Raw genomic sequence first — 23,588 nt, forward strand, 5'->3', positions numbered from 1 at the left:
TGGAGCTGGATTTCCTCGTAACTTTCTGTCTTTGTGTAATTTTATTTGCATGCTCAGCCGTTTCTCGAGTACAAGAATTGACCTCATTCGCTCCCATTATTTGCCAGTGTGATGAAGCAGAACTTAAGATCTCCTGACTGTTGCCTCCGAATGAGAAATTACAAGCCTCACCCTGGGACCCTTACATAATAAAGCTAGATTGTTTTGTGTGAAGAAAAGCGCAATATGAAAACAAACTAATAAACACACTGTTACACAAAGAAACTGCTCTGTAAAACAACACCTGTAAGACTTCATACGTAATTTACTTGGGGGAAAAAGTGTCACTAAACATTTTAAAATGAGCAATCTGTGTTCTGAAGAAAACACCACAAGCCACTTTCCACCTGTCCTTGCTTTCCATGCTTAACACATTTGAGGAATGTGAATCCTAATTGGTCGGGACTGGCTTGTCATTTCCTGCTTCTAAACTAAAAGAGACTGTCGCAGCTGGTAGCACACTTACACCAGCTGATGAAATAAAGGTGGTAAATCTGTACAACTAAAAGCAGTCATAAACGTGCGTGTGTGTGTGCGCGCGTTGATTAATTGAGGCATTTCTCTGTTCCACAGCATGTGGAAGGGCCTGAACGTGAACTGCACAGACAGCTCAGGATACACACCCTTACACCATGCATCACTCAATGGACACAGGTAAGCCTGCTAATGAGTGTTTCTGTCACTCTATTTCTGCTGGATAGAAATTAGTTGTAAATGCAAGTGCTACTCAGTGCACTGGAAACAAATTGTTCTGTTCTTTGTACGCTGTAGAGCTGAAGCTAAATATTGTTTTCCATTATCAGCAAATCTCTAATTATCTGGATTTTTATGTGTTTGCATGCAAATAAATGGGGGACACAGAGATATCTTTAGATTGGTTTCTTTAAAAAAGTCTGACAGTTTCTTCTACAGATTGCACTCTGTGATTTTTCTATTCTTTAAAAAAAAAAAGTGTAATTCTGTGCAAATAAATAAATATATAAATAAATTACCATAACCAAAGGAAAAGAATCTAAAAGAAGTCAGAATGTCATAAATTTTATTTAATTGTTTTCACATTTCTGCTGTGACATGATGAGAGGCCATGGTACTGTGCTTATGTCATGCTGTCAGTGTAAACTGATTTTGAACGGGCCTTTCTCTGGATAAACCTGCAGGGAGGAGTCTTAACTGCAAACACATCCTATTAACTTGATAAGGTAGTTACACATCCAGGGGCCTGTTCCAGTAAACAACTTCAGTGAAAACTGAAGCAGCTAAACTAGTTGTGTTCCCGTCCTGCTGCTCCTGAACCAGATGTCTGATTTCTGCACTCATACAGTCAATATCAAAGCACATAATGAAAATGTTGATCGGCTGAGTTAAAAGTTGGTACAAACACTGTACAATACACTGTATGGACAAAGGTACTGTAAACCCATGCCTTGAAGCTCCCAGCACACATTTCATGTGCTGATATTAATGCCACGTCATGACTGAGCTGCTGTGGTTCCAGCTTGCGATAATACCACTTACAGCTACACCTACAGAATACCTATGAGGGAAATTTATTGCAACAATGCCACTGGTACCACTGCTTGCAAGGTACCACTACTTGCTCCTCCTGCCCTGGCTAGTTTGCATCATGACTTAAGGACTGTTTGGACTAGACTAAATGTATTTTGAAACCAGCACTGAATGCTGTCACGCAACATTTCTGGCTGTAAAAGGCGTTTGAAGATATTATTGACTGCTTTGTTCATGGGATGTCACATAGAGATTTGATGCTAAATAACTTTAATTATAGAGGCTTTAAATCAAAGTTAGAAGTTAGTGCATAACAATGAAAATGAAAGCCATTACCGAAAGCAATCTTGCATTTTTGGGCAGTAAAATAGTTGCCTACAGTCAGAAATACAAAATTCCTACATTATTTCCATCCAAACTGTACAATATGTGAATGATTTGAGTGTCTACAGCTGCACAGAACTACAGTGCAGCTCCCTTTCTTCACCTGGTCCTGCTGAGAAATCCGTTACACACTTTGGATTAGCTGCGAGCCTGACTGCTATCCCGGTTTGGCGGAACTGAAGGATTAGCACCGTGTTTTGGGGGCAATTATGTGGATTTCCTCCTTCAGATCAACGGGGAAAGGAGGAGGGAAGTGAGGGAAAGAAAAATGCACCCTCACAGTGAAAATTAGGCTGCCAACAAAAAGCTTCAGAGGAGTGATTTAGCATTTAGGTGGGAGAGTGAAAAGAGAGAAGGAAGAGGACTTGGCAACAGGCAGAGCTGTTTTCAGAGAGCTGTTCTTCAGGCTGGGTTTGAATTGAATTTTTAAAGATCACAACGTTATGACATCAAAGGCGCTTTGGTGATAAATACATATTTTTCATCCTTACGCCATCCTTGTTTTAACTGTTCCTTAAACTGAAATGAAATTATAAGAAGATATAATAAACTACAGAAATAAGTAAGTAAGTAGTTCATTAAGCAGCACAGAGCTGCTTCATTGTGCTCTCCTGGGAGAGGTTTTGCCCTTCTGTCTCCTCTGTTGCTCCCTCCTGACATTTTCAATGCAAATCAAGCACTTCGCCTTGCCTCTTCAGCTGGAGTCCCCCTAATATAAAACACTATCACTGACATTACTACTCAGCAGCAGCTAAATGGATTTTTTTTAGCCCAATCCAACTCTGTGATTTGCTGCTTTATGAATTTGTGTACTGCTTTATTTATCAAGAGCAGCAAAGCAGCAATGCTGCTCTCTGTAGCTGTACTTTTTCCAGTGCCTCCTGCAGCGAGCTTCCTGTAAATCCCTCAGAACCAAGGCTTTGTTTAACTAGGGTTTAGTAAATGGTAAATGGTAAATGGCCTGTATTTATATAGCGCTTTACTAGTCCCTAAGGACCCCAAAGCGCTTTACATATCCAGTCATCCACCCATTCACGCACACATTCATACATTCATAGTAGGAAGTGCAAGTTTATTATCACATAAGGTGGATAAAAACCTGCATAAAAGATGATCTACTGCAGAAAGAAACACAATAAATACCACGATGGTGGAACAGCGAAATTAAGATTGTGTAGCTACAATATGAGAAAAGCTCATTACGATACAGCTGTGTTTATTGAGCATCTTTTTAATTGTAGTGTCAAAGTGACCCACGATTTGTAGGCATAGCTTTATTTCATTTCTTGCACATTCAGTTTTGAAGTGGAGAATTTGCATTTTTTTAAAAAAAGAAAAGAAAGAAGCACCTCGTATACTGCTGTCCTTGAGTTTGTTCCCTCGAGTCAACTTAGGTAAAATATTACTTAAAGAAGAGAAAGGATGACTTTTTTAGATGAAAATGATGAAAATGGCAAAAAAAGAGAAATTATTCTTAAATGAAAGAAAGGCATTTATCTGTAGAGCTTGAACGTTTTAGTATAGCTGAGCATTTGAAGGTGAACATGCAGCATTTATGTTTCCATCTACACAGCCTGAAGATTATTATAATAAAATCATTTATTTAGCCAGTTGTTACCAAGGTCTTAGTGATTTATACAAGTACTTTTTGTTTTTATATATAGTCAGTAAAAACTTCACTCTCGGAAAGTAGCATGTTTTGCTAGGTGCTGTCTGTGCACTGCTAAAGGATTCGAGTACTTCTTCCACCACTAAAAATGATTCGTTGGCCAATATGATGAAGAGATTCTTTGCAAATTGTGTTCCAAAGTGAAAAGTGCTAAAAAAGAATCGTTGCTGTCAAATAAAGTTGACTGCTTACCATCATGTGGATTTTGTAGCACCTGGCTGCCTTAACTGTCTGTTCTTCCACTTGTTCCTCTGTTAATGTATTGATATCCGTGTACCTGCTTCTCTCTCAGAGAGGTGGTGCTGAAACTGCTCCAGTTTGAGGCATCCACAAATGTGTCTGACAGCAAAGGTTGCTTCCCGCTACACCTGGCTGCCTGGAGGGGAGATGTAGACATCGTCCGTATCCTCATCCACCACGGCCCATCCCACTGCCGTGTCAACCAACAGGTAAACACGCAATAATCCCTTCATCATCCTCTTAAGAAACTTCACCTTCAGTGTCACCTTAAAGTCTAGCTTTTGTTTGAGCTCCGCTATGTCTCTCCTCGGTCCAACAAAAGGCTACAGGCTCAATCAACTGCAGCCCTAAAGGTCATGCTAAATAAAAAAGTGATTTCTCAGGTGTCCTTTAATCAGGCAGCAGGCTTTAGCTTGTGGTTCTTTGTCTTCAAAATAAAAGTACATGTGGTTCTGCGATGCTGTTTCATGTTCTTGTAATGAATGTTAATTGACTGGACTCAACAGAGCAAACATAAAATCTATTGATTGTGCTACTAAAGGTCAGAATAGCTACTTTGCCATTTTTTGTATTGCAGAATCTTTTAGCAGTCCATTCCTTACTTTTTAAAATGGGTTTTTATTTGTAAAGAGAGGCAAGCTGAGATGGTTTGGACATGTGCAGAGGATGGATACTGGATATTCTGGGAAATGGATGGTGAATATGAAGGAGCCTAGAGGAGGATAGGAGGAAGCCCACAAAGAAGCCCCCTTGCTGAGGCTTCTTTGTGGGCTTCTGTGGATGTCATGAAGGAGAAGATGCAGAGGGTTGATGTGACAGAGGAGGTTTAAGGTGAAATGGAGGCAGATAATCTGCTGTGGTGACCCATAGAGAATTCAGAACAAAAGAACTTGGCCGGCATATCCACCAGCTACACTGGAAGCCTTGGATTATTTGGCTTTTTCATCAGAGGCCAAGTCAGTCTAGACTAAGTTGGACTAGTTCCCCAGACTGACAATCTGTACTCAGATATGGAGAAGGGACTCTTGTGTCAAGGCCAACAACCTCTGTTCCACTTTCTAAGAAAGTGATCTAGATTTGCACTAAAATCGAATGGATTTTTTCCTTTCCCCATGCACCACCTCTCCGTGTTTTCTGAAGCAAAATACACGCAAGTGTTTTTGAAATCGCTGCAGAACTATTACGTTGCTCTTCCTGAACAAGGACGTCCTCTTCCACTAAAATAAAGTCCTTTAGCCCGATTTCTCGGGGCATGTAAACCAGTGCTACCGCTGGTCGTCTCATTACGGCTTCTGTCCAACAGAGCCGATCCTTTACATTTTCCAGACATCTCTCTCTGACAGCCCGGTGAGCGTTTCAGCTCCGGGAGCATTCAGCCTGCCTCTGCTGTCATTCCTTATCAGCAAAAATGACCTTCTTCTCCTGCATCACTCCTATTCTGTCCATCTTCGCTGGCAGCATATTGGTGATGTCACAGCTCGCTGATGCGCTGCATCTGAAGATAAGGAAACAAAACACAGGAAGCTGTTTAATCAGAAGTGTTGGCAAAAATGTAAATACCCTAGATATTTCTTTAAAAAAATCAAATCAAATCCTGCACTTGCCGATGGCATAGTAATGGACCTCGCTGGCTATCAGAGCGTTATTTACTCTGCCTAATAAGCACAATTTCCTCTGTCACCATTAGCCAGATTGTTTCCCCGTGAGAGTTGTTAGAACCTAATTGTGTGCTGTGATAAATGATGTCCTTTCCCCGTAAATGAAGAGGTTCGTCAGCAAGTGAACACGGACAATTTTCTCTTTTACCTTGTCAATGAGTTGCTGTGTGGGCAGCGTGGACACACACTGAGTGGAAGCTGCTGATGGAGAGAGTACTGTGGACAGGTGCTGACTTCTTGGCATTGTTTGACTGTGCTCTTGTACCTCTTATTAAGTACACACACAGTGAAAAACATCCCACTTATCTATGCGTTCATGTTTTCAAGCACATTTATTTAATGCTTTCTTAAATTTCCTGGAATTTCGTCAGCAAACCCCCAAAGCAGCAGCGGCTTCTCTTTCTTTGCTTTTTATATGTGGGAGGCCAGAGTGGGTTTCTATGAGAAGTAATCCAGTCCAGCAAGACAAAGTTAACAGAAGAGAGATTATGTTTATTGTATCCGTATTTGGCGCATAGTGCAAATAAAAACCCAAAGACTGTGAATTTTATATGCTGCAAGCTCCACTGGCTCCACTGCAGCTGAAGAATCAGTTCACGACAAAATATTATTGAACTCTCAAGCAAAATAGTTCTGAGCACGCAGTGATGTGTAGGCTATTGAGTTTAATTGAAAATGACTTTAATGTAAATAATGTAATTTGTGGCACGTTTGGAAGAGTTGTTCTTGATACTGAGCCGATAACCTGTGCAAATAATTCCCCCCCTTTTTTCTGGCCCTAAAACCCAGACATAAGAAATCAGTTGACACTGTATATACAGATGTGTTCTCCGGAAGAGGGATTCCCAAATGATATGCTGTGAGGCATGCGATTTTTGGGATGACCGTGCATTATGTTTTCTAACACAGCTGCACAGAAAATGAAAAATGAATTCTGTATAAGTGGTTTTTGTACTCGTTTGCCCTAAAAGAAAATCCTTCATAAACCAATGTTGCTTTTGTACAAATGTTTTAAGGATTAAATTATTACTTGGAGCCAAATAGTGTTTGAATAGTGAGACTTTCTTCCCTTTTTTGCAATACTAGCACGGTGCCAAAATAGCTAAGGATGCACTCGGTAAGCAAACATCCCTCCTGATAAAAAGCGCGTGTCCTTCAAAGGAGCACTGGATCTGAACTGCAGGTGGAAAATCTGTCTGCTGTGTTGTGAAACTATAAGCGAGTGAGTGGGGATACTCTTGCAAAAAAACAAAGAAAAGTTGTGGCTATCATGGCAGGTCCAGTTTCCGCTAATGTGCCTTTCTCTGACAATGCAATTAGAAGAAGCATGTCAGATAATGTGGGCGATATTTTGCACAGGTGTGAATAAAGGTGTGTCTTGACATTTTTGCTTGTCCGTAACTAAACTGAGACTTGCTTGTGTCTATAAATAAAGTTGCTCATTACCGTTATCTCCTGCTACCTTTTCCACACTCCTGTCATCATTTGTGACTTTATGTAAGAAAATGAGCACACAAGTTGAGTTTGTAGTTCAGTTTAAATCTGCTGCGCTGCACTGTAAATGTGCTGTGTCGGTGTGATTGCTTTTTTTTCCTAATGAAATTCTGAGATTTGTTAAACAATTTAAAATCACATGAATAGTCATGAGTATTTTACTATTGAATATTGTGAAATATACATTTTTGAAGTAAGACTGTAACAAATATTCGTTCAGTATACTAGGCAGCGAGAAGGTTCTGGGTTTGAATCCAGCGGTCTCTCTCTGTGTGGAGTTCACATGTTCTTGCTGTGTCTGTGGAGGTTCTCTCCGGGAATCCCGGGTTCTCCGCAGGCCAGATGTTGTTGGGTTAACTGGCAATTAAAAATCAGCAATAGTTGTGGATGTGTCTGTGAGTGGATGTGTGTCCCTCCGTGTTAGCCCTGTGATAGACTGGTGGCCAGTAGGCCTTTCACCCCATGGTAGCTGGGATCCTGTGAGCCTGAATTTGATAACAGAAAGAAAATGAACAAACGTTTCTTGGTGTATATTGATAAATATTTAGGGACAGAAAATGCGAATGTGTTTTATAATTGTACAGAATATTTCCAGTTTATCTTTAAAACTGTAAAAGTGAATGCTTTGACATGAATTGAGCTGCGGTTTGGGGAAGGCCTCGAAGGGGACTGGCGATGGCTCCCGGGCCTGGCAGATCCCCATGCACTAAATAGAAGTGAAGAAGTTAAAGAATGGAGAACAAGGAGGGAGGGTGGGGCATGTAAACGAGAATGACCAGTTTGTAGAACTGAGGGAACCTATATAGATGACAGCCGGAAGGAGCGTATTTGGAGGCGTGGTCCCACTCCTGAAATTCCAATACATAATCTCCAATTAATCATCTAATTACACTGATCATCTTTCTCTGTAACACTCTTCATATGCTATATCTCACTTTGATGCTTGTCATCAGCTTCCATCCTCCTCTGTGTGTAATAAGCTGTTACATTAAAAAAGATAAACACACTACGCTCCCACTTTTATGAACACTGTTATGTTAGCCTGCTCTTTAGTGTCCTTAAAGGTGTTAGTTTTCTCCTAAGCACTCAGGTTTGCAAACACTGAAAACTGAAAATGTGGTACTTGGGCATTTTTATTTGTGTATTTTATATCTATTTATATTTTATATGCATGCTGCATGTTTGTACAGTATTCTTGTTGTTATATCAGCGCCAGGGTACAGCTGTTTTCAGGTTGCAAGCATAAATCAGTGGGTAAGATTTATTTAGTGTTGGTGTGTTTACGATGCCTAAGCTCCATATTTCCCCGCTGTCTGTCGTGTCTGCAGTACAGAGCAGAGCTTGCATACATTAGTCTGGGTGATGTAGTGAGTCTCACGCGCACTCACACCCATCATCAAGACGTACAGCAGCAAGCCATTGGCTGCACATTACCCCATTCTCAACAATATTACTCTGCCCACACACACAGCATTACTCGTGTCAGAGGTTGAGTATTTATGTGTGCGCGTGCTTAGTTTTATAGGCTCGCTCTGGTGGCACAGTATTTGCCTTAATATGATCTTTTTTTCTTACAGGAGAAAGGGAAACTCAACATTTGTGCTTGCTTTTGTGCACGACGTGAGAAATGGTGACAGGAGTGTGGAAAAGGTAGCAGGAGAGAACTGCAATGAGTGCGAAAGGTCCTGAGAGTGTAAAGAAAGAGATGGGAGGTTGACAAAAATCGAGCTAGGGGAAGTTTGTGGGCCAGTTCCACTCTGCAGCCAGCAGAAGATTATTCAAGGTTAGTGGGTGTTATTAGTTGGCGGTAAACCAGTTCCAGCCCACTGTTTATTGTCTAATTGGTCCCAGTAGTTCCCATTCGCAGCTGCTTTTGTTTATTGCGGGAGCGTGTGCGCACGAGAGAGGTGGAAGCCGCCTGACTGGAGGAGATGATTATACATGCCGTGTTCGTGCGTGTTTATGCGTGTATGTGTGAAAGACAGTGAGACAGTGATTGATGGTGAGAGATTGTTTGTTTGCTCAAAGCTTGCACTCGGATTGCAAGGCCAAATGCATGTTTTGACGACTAACACGTGGCTGTTTGTGATCTCTTTCCTCCACTGACACTGACTCAGATCAACGGCTGGGTGAATGAATAGAAGACAAGTCAGGAGTTTAATTTCATTTAATTTTGTTTGTTTTTATGATAGAAAAGGGAAGAGTAAGGACCAGGTGTTACACCTGGCTTGTTCGGGACATTTTAACGGGGTCAACAATGCCAAAATACACATCGCTAAATCAAAGAATAGATGCAATTACCCGAAAAGTCCAAGGAGAAACTAGTTGCCTGAAAGGCGAGAGGGAGAATATTGTCAGTGGAAATCTCGTATACAGCCAGGCTGGTGAAAAGGTGCTCCATGAGGTACAGTACTGTGCAAACGTCTTGAGCTAGCCGCTATTTGTTTGTATTCTTCTTCCAAGCAGACTTTCTTGTAATCTTTTAAAAGTGATCTCAGGCAATAGTTCTTTCTGAAGGTCCTTCAAAGTTTTTCTTTTGACATTTTCATTCATTGTCAATCTTGGAAGAGACTTGCAAACCTGACGATTATTAGAGGTAGTTTTTTTTTTTTTGTTTTTTTTTTTGTTTGTGAACTCCACTTAACACCGACCTATGAATCATTCAAGTATAACAGGCAACCTAATAACTTAGACCAATTTCAAATTGTACTTTGCTACTAGCAGCCTGTTGCAAAATGTATTTATAATTTACAATTTATTCCTGCTTTGTTCAGTCAAATCTACAAAAGAAAGCTAAAGATAACACAGTTTGACAGGCATAAAATCTTACTTATGCACCATCAAAACAAGACAATTTCCAAAGAGCTATAAATGAAAAAAATTGAGCCAGTAGTGTTGGCAAACCTGTCAAAAGTGATGGAATTATGAACACAGAAAAGTACCATCAGATTTTGATCTACCATGAAATACCATCTGGAAAGCATCTAATTGGCAACAGCTTCATTTTTCAGCATGACAATGATCCCAAACACACAAACACTGCAGTAAAAACATACCTGGATAGAAACGCACAATGGACTGGCCTCCCCAGGGTACTGATCTCGACATTTTAGAAGCAGGATGGGATCAGCTAGTCAGAAAATGGAACCAAAGGCTGCGAATAACCAGAGGAGAGCTTTCATGTTTTCCAAGAAGTATTCCCAAAGATTGCTTAAAGAAATTACAAGGAAGCTTTTGTCTGAAAGACTTCAGGCTGTGTTGAAGAACAAAGGTGTTCAAAGCACATATTTACTTTTAAGCTTGTTAGAATTGTTAAAGCTGTGTTTTTGCCTGTATTTCCATGTATTTTTGCACACATTTCAATACATTCCTGCACCTGCTTCCCATTGTCTTAGCAAAATATAAAGACATGAGGAGTTTGTACTGTAGTGGGGGGGGGGGGGGTTGGGGCTTTCCATCCTCATGGACACAGAAAATGTTTCCCCTCCTCCATCAAGGAAGCTCTTCCGATTCTTTAAATGCACATCGGGAAGATGAGAAGTGGGAAGAGTGGGGATTTCTTGATGACCTAAGAGTGAAGCATCAAACCAGTAGTAGGGGTATCTTACTGTATATGGATGTCTTTAAAAAACGTATCCATGCTGCACCTTTACATGTGAGGCAGTTAATTCTCATAGTCTTCACACTGTGGATGGAAAATCAGCCACATGCAGTGTAAAGCATGATCATCCTGTGTGTGATGAATCTAGTTATCATAACTAGTGTGTTGGGACCACACATGGAGCAAAAGCAGGTATGTGTTGTGGAAATAACATTATTGCAGGTAAAAAAAATGATCCAAGGAATCATGCAAAAACACTGATCTGTACGTAAATTACAAGCTTTAAATTAACTGCTGATAATTATTTTAACAATTTTAAATATATAATGACTGTATTTAAGTTTTATAGGCCTAAAAGAGATTTTCATAATTGCATATCTATAAAAGATAATCTGCTGTAAAGCTCTGAAATTGAAAGGTCATTTCAGTGGGTTTTACATGTGGTACAGCTTTCATTTCATTTTCACTTTTCATTTATTTAACAGGGTTGTGATTAACACTAAACTGCATTTAAAAACCAGATCTAAAGGCTGCAAGCTTCAGCTACAGCCATTTGAAAAATGCTGTAAAGAATGATGGCAGTGAACAAAGCCAGTATAGACTCATGGCCTATGAATTGGTGCACTCTGCATGAACTGGTAAGAAAACAGATACCACCACATTTTTAAAAACAGTAATGTTGCATATTTTTGTAGAAAGTTCTATAATTCTATCACATATTGGACCTTGACAGCCCAGCAGCCCCAGCCTGAAACAAGCATTTTTACAGTAGCTCCTTTCCTTTGCCTATAAGCCACCTTTCTTCTGATTGACTGCCTACGCCTGTGTCTGTGCTCACAGCTGGAGCTGTGCACCCAGGATGACCATAGCGATATTCCCTCTCTTACATCATACAGAACCAAGAGCAGAAAAAAGATGCCTGAGGTTTTGGCTTCAGTCTGTTTTGAAGGTTGTAAATATAAAAATACGATGCGACTGGGTTTAACAACATTTTATTTTCAAACTGTTGTAGTATTGCTGTATTGTTGATGAAACGTGAAGGAAATTTGAACAGTTACTGACCAATTCTGACATTTTTACTCCAACGTACCTGCACAGATAAAAGCTAGCATGTAAATTTTGCTAGGTGTGTATCCTTACAGTAGTTGTGTCCTGCAGATTTGCCCACTGATGGAGGACAGATGTGGTTTGTGTGCGTGGGAACCAGCACAGAACCGTCTTGGCTACTTTCTCTGTGTGGGACCTTTGGACTCATCAGTTTAGGGTTATCCTGTGCGTACACTGTGTACTGTATGCGTGTGGGTGACTGAGTATGTCAACTATGTGTCGCTGTAGGAATGTGTTCTTCTGCAACAACAGGAGGATGTAGGGTTATTCTATCCCGTCTCCTCTCCATTTCCCCCCCCCCTCATCGTTCTTCTTTTCCTGCTCTCTTTGTCCTCCCAGAGGAGACACTGAGCAAGATCACAAGAGAGGCAGGCCTCTCACCAGCAAGAACTTCTGAAGGCTTAAAGACTGTGTGAACTGAGGCAAATGTTACAGGTCACGAGGCCATTTTCCTGCTGTGTGTTTCCATGAGAGTGCTTCTGTGTTTGTGTCTATTCGGTCTTGGTAACTCGATGTCCGGTCATGCACACATGCTGCTTCCACACAAGAAAATGAAACCATATGTGTCTTGGTGATCAACTTGAGAACACATGCTACTATTGCTGCGACAAACCGCCCTGGGAAAGTCCTCGGCCACTGAGATGCCCACTGCTGCCAAGACACACACTGAGCCACAGGTCGCTTTCTCATGAGTAATCTCTTAAAAAACGATATGTTACTGTATATCATATGTTTTTAAAAGCCTGACTCCCTGCCCGCAGTGGGATTCCTAATTAAAGTTCAGCAAAAGTAAACAGATTCATTTCTCCATGAATCAAAACAAGCTTTAGCCCTGAGCGATTAAAGCAAGCCCAGAGCAGATTGTGTGCGAGGGTGTTAATTGAGGTGTTATAAAAAAAACATTGCAAAACAGATTTCTAGGATTTCTTTGAGGTCGTCAATTAAGACGTTTAGCTGGGGAATGCTTCAGGGAGGTCAGAGTTTACAATGGCAACCGCAGACCGGCCACCCTGGAGCAGAAGGGCGTTCGGTGTCTAGCTCAAGGACGCCCATGTGTAAGCATTAAAGATCAAGCATACTGCCCCTGGTGTTGAGAAGTCCACTTTGATAAAGCCATACATCATGTTTTTTTTGGGGGTTTGAGTTTCAAATATATTAAATGAAGTGTATTTTAATTGCAACTTTGACTGTGGGAAAGTTTGTCTTTTACTCAATCAGTCAAGATGCTCTCAGCTTCTCAGATGTGAGGAGTTGCTGCAGCTCACATCATGAGTTGCCTTTCATTGCAGATTCAATATCTTTGGGCTTTTTCTTCTTTATTGCAGCGTGGGCTCTCAGTAATCGTGATGTGCATTTTTCAGTATTTTAATGGAAAACCACAAGTCAGTTTTTCCCCAAGTAATATTAAGAGAGTAATTAATAATGGTTATAAAACAGTGTGTTGCAAGAAACACTCCTGGCACCATTTACCTCAAAATGTGTTCAGTTGAGTGCTTTTATTTTGGAATTAAATCAGTGTCTGCAGCTGATGTTGCTGTGAATCCTGTGGAAAACCCCAAAGGGTTGTGCGAACGAGTGTGTTTCTTGCCAAAGTGTCTGTGATCAGTCAGTCGGCTACGAAATGTGTATACTGCAGTCTATTCTGTCTCGCTTCTCATCTTTGTTGTTTCTGATCTGGTCTCATCTTCTCTGCTATCTTTTGCAACCACTCCACTTGTCCTCACATGTGTTATTAAGTTATTATGTTCACAGTTATTATGGCTCATTTTTTAGAAATTAGTTTCTGTACCCAGTTTGACCTATTTAGTGCACAAAAAGGAGTTAAAGAAACAGAAACCACCTATTATCTCTCTCTTATTGTCCTTCAGTCTACCTCTCAGCTCCTACAATATGTTCTTCTGTCTGGATAACAGATTTTATCCACATTTTTCTCTAAAACGAATTGTTACAGCTGTTGAGTAGGGGTGTAATATATCACTATAGCAATATATTGTTATTTTATTTTGTGACCCAGTTATTAATTTGCTCTGTAAACAGATTCTCTCAGCAATTTGACTCATTTGATTTCAATGTTCATAGGATTGTTCAAAAGGAGACATATGTGGACTAAATGCTGGCCAAGGAAGTGGATATGCTTATGATCTGGAAAGGCCTGTGCAATTGTCCTGTTGAAACAGCCGGGTATAGGTTTTGACACCTCATCACTGTACCTCTGTACGGTCAGATTTTCACCAAGAACAATCAGATCAGAGACGGTGCTCTCATTAACTAGCAAGGCTGCTCCAATAGCTTAGACATGCCTGCCAGCATCCAGCATCCTAATACCCCGACCTCACTCAGTCATGGCGCTGAGTGTAGCTTTTTCGGGGGGGGGGGGGGGGGACCATTGGTTTTGAATTGGTGTTCAGTACACAAATTGTCATCACTGACCAAAACCAATCACCCAGAACTGAAAAGAGCTCACACAGAGATTTTAGTAATGCACCGAGAACTGCAAAGATTGAAGATGTATTTCACTTTAACTTAAAAATTGCACGTCTTTCTCTTTCTTTGTTTCCCTACACCACCACATTTCGAATATGTTGCTGCTAGACACCAAATCTTTCTAGAAAAGTCAAATTGAAGTTCTTAGACAATGTAATTTTTTTTTGGAACGAACTTGCATGAAAATACTTTTCCCCCATTTTAAAGCTTTATTATCGTTTTTACCATTCAAATGATTTGAGTAGTTTCATGGTAAATGCCAACATCATGTAATGGAACCAGTGTTGGAAATTTTAACCTACCTCTGAAAAATGTTCTCTGGCCATACTATCACACTTTCAAGCAAATTCAAACTCTCAGAATTTTATGCTGAACTTCAGCTACACTTTTGAAACGCCATATTCCTGAAGTCATTGTAGCAAATATTTGGCCTGAAACATTTGAATGACATACAGTGGGGCAAAAAAGTATTTAGTCAGCCACCGATTGTGCAAGTTCCCCCACCTAAAATGATGACAGAGGTCAGTAATTTGCACCAGAGGTACACTTCAACTGTGAGAGACAGAATGTGAAAAAAAAATCCATGAATCCACATGGTAGGATTTGTAAAGAATTTATTCGTAAATTAGGGTGGAAAATAAGTATTTGGTCAATAACAAAAATACAACTCAATACTTTGTAACATAACCTTTGTTGGCAATAACAGAGGTCAAACGTTTACTATAGGTCTCTACCAGGTTTGCACACACAGTAGCTGGTATTTTGGCCCATTCCTCCATGCAGATCTTCTCGAGAGCAGTGATGTTTTGGGGCTGTCGCCGAGCAACACGGACTTTCAACTCCCACCACAGATTTTCTATGGGGTTGAGGTCTGGAGACTGGCTAGGCCACTCCAGGACTTTCAAATGCTTCTTACGGAGCCACTCCTTTGTTGCCCGGGCGGTGTGCTTTGGATCATTGTCATGTTGGAAGACCCAGCCTCGTTTCATCTTCAAAGTTCTCACTGATGGAAGGAGGTTTTGGCTCAAAATCTCACGATACATGGCCCCATTCATTCTGTCCTTAACACGGATCAGTCGTCCTGTCCCCTTGGCAGAAAAACAGCCCCATAGCATGATGTTTCCACCCCCATGCTTCACAGTAGGTATGGTGTTCTTGGGATGCAACTCAGTATTCTTCTTCCTCCAAACACGACGAGTTGAGTTTATACCAAAAAGTTCTACTTTGGTTTCATCTGACCACATGACATTCTCCCAATCCTCTGCTGTATCATCCATGTGCTCTCTGGCAAACTTCAGACGGGCCTGGACATGCACTGGCTTCAGCAGCGGAACACGTCTGGCACTGCGGGATTTGATTCCCTGCCGTTGTAGTGTGTTACTGATGGTGACCTTTGTTACTTTGGTCCCAGCTCTCTGCAGGTCATTCACCAGGTCCCCCCGTGTGGTTCTGGGATCTTTGCTCACCGTTCTCATGATCATTTTGACCCCACGGGATGAGATCTTGCGTGGAGCCCCAGATCGAAGGAGATTATCAGTGGTCTTGTATGTCTTCCATTTTCTGATGATTGCTCCCACAGTTGATTTTTTCACACCAAGCTGCTTGCCTATTGTAGATTCACTCTTCCCAGTCTGGTGCAGGTCTACAATACTTTTCCTGGTGTCCTTCGAAAGCTCTTTGGTCTTGGCCATGGCGGAGTTTGGAGTCTGACTGTTTGAGGCTGTGGACAGGTGTCTTTTATACAGATGATGAGTTCAAACAGGTGCCATTCATACAGGTAACGAGTGGGGGACAGAAAAGCTTCTTACGGAAGACGTTACAGGTCTGTGAGAGCCAGAGATTTTCCTTGTTTGAGGTGACCAAATACTTATTTTCCACCCTAATTTACGAATAAATTCTTTACAAATCCTATCATGTGAATTCATGGATTTTTTTTCACATTCTGTCTCTCACAGTTGAAGTGTACCTCTGGTGCAAATTACTGACCTCTGTCATCATTTTAAGTGGGGGAACTTGCACAATCGGTGGCTGACTAAATACTTTTTTGCCCCACTGTAGCTTAAGTAGTTCTCTTTTTATCTAGCTGTTTGAAACTGGCTCCACAGAAAACACTGCAGAGTAAAGCCTTGAAAATGGCCCTGACTTCAACACAAAAATATTTTTTTATGAGCAACTAATAACTGCAGAGATCTGAGATTTTAACGTTTTCCTATCAAGAAATGTATCGTTCGTGATGGTCAGGCTGGAAGCATTTGGTTGGAAGACATTGAATGACCATCAGCCTGAAAAAATCATATCTTAACCTTAAATATCTCATATCTTAAAAGTTATTGGTTTGAACAGCTCGTAAATATAATCTAAAAGCTGTTTTTCTTTATTTTTCAAAACACACACCCGAGACCTGCGTTTAGGTGACATCAAAAGACAACACTCTCCCTGAACAGGCAACGCACAAGTTCTAATAACAGAACATAAGAGGGAGTAGCAGAGACATTCACCTTGTATGCCTCGTCTTTTTTCATTCCTCATTTACCCCGCTCTCCCTGGGCGGCGAGCTGAGCTGCTTGGATTATGCGATGCTGTAACATAGACGGAGCTCATCCTGCATATCAGTCCATCAGCATTAACACAGTGCATGTTCAAACAAATACCTCTGCTCTTCCTCCGCTGTGGTTTCATTTCAGACCTGGCCTCGCTGATAAGGCTTGCTTATTTGCATGGATGTAGCTGTTTGGTCCCAGGGAGATGAACTGCGAGAGCACTGATAGAGTGCACCATGGGAAGTGTGTGCGTGTATGTGTGTAGGTATCATTCTGTGAGCAAAAGTTGATTCTTTGTGTCCTTCACTTAAAGAATGCAGAAGATGCGCCACATATAATCAATATATATGAGAATAAATCCTTCTTTAAAGAGTAATAAAACCATATAGCTGTCATGGTAGAGTGAGCTTTATCAAGCCAGGGCTTCATTACTGTGTGAGCATTAATATCAGCTGCATATGCTGCTGAAAGAAAGGCTGTGACACAATCATTTGTATGGGCATGTCAATAATGTTCTGCCATGCCTGTTGATGCGGCATTAGTAGACGGCTGTTGCTCAGAGCCCAATCAGCAACAATGCACTTGAGTGCTAGATGGTATCGGAAAGCTGTCAGAGCAGCGTAATAGGAATATATGGCCACTTCGAGAACACAGAGGCAGGATCTTTTTTTCTCCGCCTGCTGCTCTCTCGCCACATCTCGGGCTCTATTGCTCTTGTCTTGTCACTCTGAGTCTCTGCTCGTGTTTTAGTCACTCTTCTTTCTGTCAGGAAATTGCATTTTTCCTATCTTAAGCAGCGTGCGTGAGGCACGGCGGTTTGGAATGACAAAGCTTCATTGTCCATTTAAGGCTGCAGAGACGGAATAGGCCACAGGCGGCAGCAGCAACGTCTGCAATCTTTATCCCAGTGGTTATCACATCCATGTCATCAGTGTGTGATGCTGCTTCTTCATGACTTTCTGATGCTTGTTTTGTGTTGAATATGAAGATATCATCCTTATCACTGTTGCTAAAACCATAACTTGCTACCCTGTTTGGTGTGTATGTATACTAACCAGACACTTTATTAGGTCCACTTGGATAGTACTGGATTGGAACCCCATTTATCTTCAGAATGGCCTTAATTCTTAATGGCATAGATTCAGCAAAGTGCTTTTTTTGGGTAGATGGGTACAATATGGTTGGACGTGGTCAACAGCAATATTTAAGTAAGCGGGCCCAGTATACTTTCTGTTTTTCAGACCAGCCTATATAAACTCTAGAGAAGGCTGTCATGGCTAAATACATTCACTCCTGTGTGATTGGCTAATTAGATATTTGTGTCAATGAGCACTAACAAAGTGGCTGGTGAGTATAAAGTTTACACAATCCACCTTTTAAATTCTAACACATGGTGGTTCTTTCTGCACTCGCCATTTGCGGAAGTTGATATTCCAGTATTGGACACTGAGATGTTCCAATAATAAAGTATGCTATGAAGGAGAGTGCCACCACTCTCTCACCTTTACCGTTTACAAAGTCATTTTTTTTTTTGATCTTTAATGAAAGAATGGCTCTGTCTCCAGACGTTGCTTTGTAATTGGACACTTAATAATATCAGGACCAAATGATTGTGCTGCGTTTTTGGTTATTTGGGACTTGGTAGAAGTTTATGAAGTCAGGATATGCAGTTGATTAGATAAGCTGAAACTCAAATTATCCATCAGGGAGACTGAGTCACTCCAAGTTGAATATTCACACAATAACCAAGCAAATGGAGTTTATTAAATACAACTCTGGCACCAATTATACCAGTATATTGTAATGAATGCGAATTACAGAGCGCCTGAGTGTGTGATTATTGTTCTTACAGTACAGTGGATCTGCAATCAGACCTGCTCTGGAAGGTTCCACTCGGCCATGAATGGAGGGGTGTGAAGTCCACAGGGGAAAATGCATGGATCTGATTGGCTAAGGAGAAGGGAAAGCTCTAAATCACACAGTGGTGTTCTTTTGCTGCTACAGCGTGTGCGTGTGTGTCTTCACAGGGTTTTCTTACCCTCTGTTATTCGCAGATACAGTATCTCTTCATCTCGCTCTCATACACTTCTCAGAGGCATAAATGAAAGTATAGAAAGCCATGAGAGGGAGGCGAGAGCGGGGGTGACTCTGGCTCTGGGGAGCAAGTGAGTTAGAAAAAGCCAGGAGATGAGATCTGAGCAGTGGAGTGTGGCCGTTGTGTTTTGGACTTTCATCATGGAAATATTAGAGGTGAATTGGATGATGAAAACATTTAATGAAACAACGTAAGAAGACAGGGAAATATCAATTACAAAAATGATTCACACAACAGTTATTATTATTTCATGTTTGGAGTGTGTTGTTTTCAACTGGTGATAAAAAGCTGTTTTTTAAAGAACATCTTGATAATCACGCTTGATTGCTTTTTCATGTTACAACATTCTCTCACGTTTTGTTTGCCTTTCTCTGTCCAATCAGCAGCCAGTGACATTTCTGTCTCATTGATTTGATTTTCCGTTAAAACGGAAGTTCGAGTCATTATTTTTAAGGGCTTTGAGGTAAATGTGTTTGCAGTTATTTAAGAAGTAAAGTTCACTTGCTTTTTATTAATTGTGCTTACTGCAGTAAAGCATGTTGGAGCTACACTCTATGTCTGATATTATAAACAGAAACCTAAATGCAGATCACTTTGCATGCACAATTCATATATCTGAAATATACGGGAGCCAGATTAGTCATTGTTAAGTAAATGAGTCCTATTTTTACCCAGGGATCCCTAAGGGGCTCCCAACTACCAACGGTTCAGGGTCTGACAGGGGCCCCTAGCCAGCAAGGAAACGGCCGCATTCTCCCAGAACAGAACACATGAGAAACTCCCGTGATCCCATGGTTGAAGTGTTGAAAAGGACATTGTCTAGTGTAAATGAACCTGCATCCCTATGTGTCTGGAGGACTTACAGCTGGCCTCATTTTCTTCCACCTTTCCAAATGGATCATAAATCAATATGATTTCTTTCATAGTTCCTAGATAGAAGCTCTTGAAATTTTGAATATACGCCTGTTTGCATGTGAGGACTCACCTGTAGTGATGAACTTTACATATGTTTAGTTGCTTTTCTATTTTTTTTTTCTATTTTTTGGTTTTATGGCACCCATATTTTATGGTTTAGTTTCAAAAACACAAATCGTTGATACCCAAGCCTGAGCTAAAAATAACACAATAGCCAGACTTAATCAGGTATCTGAATAACGTGTAAACAGGCAACAGGACATACTGATGATACTAATGTTTTACAGTATAGTAATGTCACTTTATTTATTTATTTATTTATTTAAAAAAAAAAAAAAAAAAAAAATATATATATATATATATATATATATATATATATATATATATATATACTCAACAAAAATATAAACGCAACACCTTTGTTACTGCTCCCATTCCCCATGGGATGGACGTAGAGACCTAAAATTCATTCCAGATACACAATATAACCATCCCTCCCAAACAGTGGTCACAAATCAGTCCAAATGTGTGGTAGTGGGCACATCTGCTATATTGAGATAATCCATCCCACCTCACAGGTGTGCCACATCAGGATGCTGATCTGACATCATGAGTAGTGCACAGGTGTACCTCAGACTGCCCACAACAAAAGGCCACCCTGGAATGTGCAGTTTTGTCTCACAGCAAAATGCCACAGATGCCACAAGCAATGAGGGAGCGTGCAATTGGCATGCTGACAGCAGGAATGTCAACCAGATCTGTCGCCCGTGCATTGAATGTTCATTTCTCAACCATAAGCCGTCTCCACAGGCGTTTCAGAGAATATGGCAGCACATCCAACCGGCCTCACAACCGCAGACCTCGTGTAACCACACCAGCCCAGGACCTCCACATCCAGCAGGTTCACCTCGAAGATCGTCTGAGACCAGCCACCCAGACAGCTGCTGGAACAATTGGTTTGCACAACCAAACAATTTCTGCACAAACTGTCAGAAACCGTCTCAGGGACGCTCAACTGCATGCCCGTCGTCCTCATCGGGGTCTTGACCTGACTCCAGCTCGTCACCGTAACAGACTTGTGTGGGCAAATGCTCACATCCGATGGCGTCTGGCACGTTGGAGAGGTGTGCGCTTCACGGATGAATCATGGTTCACATTGTTCAGGGCAGATGGCAGCTGAGAATGTCCCAGTTCTTGCATGGCCAGCATACTCACCGGACATGTCACCCATTGAGCATGTTGGTTGTGTGTCACCACCACCCACAACAGTGATCAGTGAGATGCTTGGCTACAAGTTGAACAGCGACAAGGGGCAGTACCCTCCATGGAGAAGGAGGCTAGAGGGCAAGATCAAAGTAGCACGGAGGGAGGTTAGCCAACTAACGGAGTTGCAGCAAGGTGCGACAAATAAGGTGCCTAAGAAATACAGCAAGCTGTCCATACCTGAGGCCTTGGAAACTGCCAAGCAAAGACTCACAGCCTTGGCCAGCCGCTTGAGGAGGTACACCAGAGAGATAGAAGGCAGGAGAATAAACCAGCTGTTCTCCACAGAACCAGCAAAGGTGTACTCTCAGTGGCAAGGGACAATAAGAGAACAGCACCACCAAGGCTGGAGACGGAGCAATACTGGAAGAGCATATGGGAGAAGGATGCAACCCATAACGGCAATGCTCAGTGGCTAGAGGATCTGAGGGCAGACCACAGCGACCTCCCTGAACAGGGTCCAGTAACCATCACAGTGGCAGATATCCAAGAAAGGGTCTCCAGTATGAAGAGTTGGACAGCACCAGGGCCCGACATGGTTCACGCCTACTGGCTGAAGAAGCTGACTGCACTCCACGAGCGTCTGGCAGCACAAATGAACCAGCTGCTAGTTAACGAGAGACACCCGGAATGGCTAACCGAAGGTCGGACGGTCCTGATCCCCAAGGACCCCAAGAAGGGACCGGTCCCCTCCAACTACCGACCAATAACCTGCCTCAGTACTACATGGAAGCTCCTGTCAGGCATCATATCGGCTAAGATGAACAGGCACATGGGTCAATACATGAGCGGGACACAGAAAGGAATTGGCAAGAATACCAGAGGCGCAAAACACCAGCTACTGGTAGACAGAACTATCAGCCGAGACTGCAAGACCAGACTGACCAACCTGTGCACTGCCTGGATTGATTACAAGAAGGCCTATGACTCAATGCCCCACAGCTGGATACTGGAATGCCTAGAATTGTACAAGATCAATGGGACCCTAAGAGCCTTCATCAGGAACTCAATGGGGATGTGGCGTACAACACTAGAGGCCAACTCCAAGCCCATAGCACAAGTCACCATCAAGTGCGGGATCTACCAAGGAGATGCTCTGTCCCCACTGCTGTTCTGCATAGGCCTGAACCCCCTCAGTGAGATCATTAACAAGACTGGCTACGGATACCGACTACGGAACGGAGCAGTTGTCAGCCACCTCCTGTACATGGATGACATCAAGCTGTATGCCAAGAGTGAACGAGACATCGATTCACTGATCCACACTACCAGGCTATACAGCAATGACATTGGAATGTCGTTCGGACTGGAGAAGTGTAGTCGGATGGTATCAAAGAGAGGGAAGGTAGTCAGAACTGAGGGGATTGAACTACCAGAAGGCAACATTGCAGACATAGAGGACAGTTGCAAGTACCTGGGGATCCCGCAGGCAAATGGGAACCATGAAGAGGCCGCTAGAAAGGCTGCAACCACCAAGTACCTGCAGAGGGTCAGGCAAGTCCTGAGGAGTCAGTTGAATGGAAACAACAAGATCCGGGCCATCAACACGTACGCCCTGCCCGTGATCAGGTACCCTGCTGGGGTAATAGGCTGGCCAAAGGAGGAGATAGAAGCCACTGACATAAAGACAAGAAAGCTCCTTACCATGCATGGAGGGTTTCACCCCAAGTCCAGCACCCTGAGGCTGTACGCTAAGCGGAAGGAAGGGGGCCGGGGACTGGTGAGTGTCAGCACCACGGTCCAGGATGAGACAACGAACATCCAAGAATACATTGGGAAGATGGCCCCAACTGACCGAGTGCTCAGTGAATACCTCAGGCAGCAGAAACCCAAGAAAGAGGAGGGAGACGAGGAACCATCATGGAAGGACAGGCCCCTGCACGGTATGTACCACCGGCAGATAGAGGAGGTGGCTGATATCCAGAAATCCTACCAGTGGCTGGACAAAGCTGGACTGAAAGACAGCACAGAGGCACTAATCATGGCAGCACAAGAACAAGCTCTGAGTACAAGATCCATAGAGGCTGGGGTCTATCACACCAGGCAAGACCCCAGGTGCAGGCTGTGTAAAGATGCCCCAGAGACAATCCAGCACATAACAGCAGGGTGCAAGATGCTAGCAGGCAAGGCATACATGGAACGCCATAACCAAGTGGCCGGCATAGTGTACAGGAACATCTGTGCCGAGTATAACCTGGAAGTCCCGAGGTCAAAATGGGAGATGCCCCCAAGGGTGGTGGAGAATGACCGAGCTAAGATCCTGTGGGACTTCCAGATACAGACGGACAAAATGGTAGTGGCTAACCAACCGGACATAGTGGTGGTAGACAAACAGAAGAAGACGGCCGTAGTGATCGATGTAGCGGTTCCGAATGACAGCAATATCAGGAAGAAGGAACACGAGAAGCTGGAGAAATACCAAGGGCTCAGACAAGAGCTCGAGAGGATGTGGAGGGTGAAGGTAAGGGTGGTCCCCGTGGTAATCGGAGCACTAGGTGCGGTGACTCCCAAGCTAGGCGAGTGGCTCCAGCAGATCCCGGGAATAACATCGGAGATCTCTGTCCAGAAGAGCGCAGTCCTGGGAACAGCTAAG

The 23,588-nt window shown here is 42.4% G+C and overlaps 1 protein-coding gene across 1 annotated transcript in view; it reads left to right on the forward strand.

The window, feature by feature from the left end:
* Positions 1-23,588, forward strand: part of anks1b (ankyrin repeat and sterile alpha motif domain containing 1B) — a 272,044-nt gene that overhangs the window by 75,222 nt on the left and 173,234 nt on the right. Inside the window, 2 exon segments of the mRNA XM_082510330.1 lie at positions 613-693; positions 3,891-4,047. Coding sequence (XP_082366456.1) covers positions 613-693; positions 3,891-4,047 — 238 coding nt within the window.

Source organism: Aulonocara stuartgranti (genome assembly GCF_965226115.1).
Source record: "Aulonocara stuartgranti genome assembly, chromosome: 17".
Taxonomy (NCBI): domain Eukaryota; kingdom Metazoa; phylum Chordata; class Actinopteri; order Cichliformes; family Cichlidae; genus Aulonocara; species Aulonocara stuartgranti.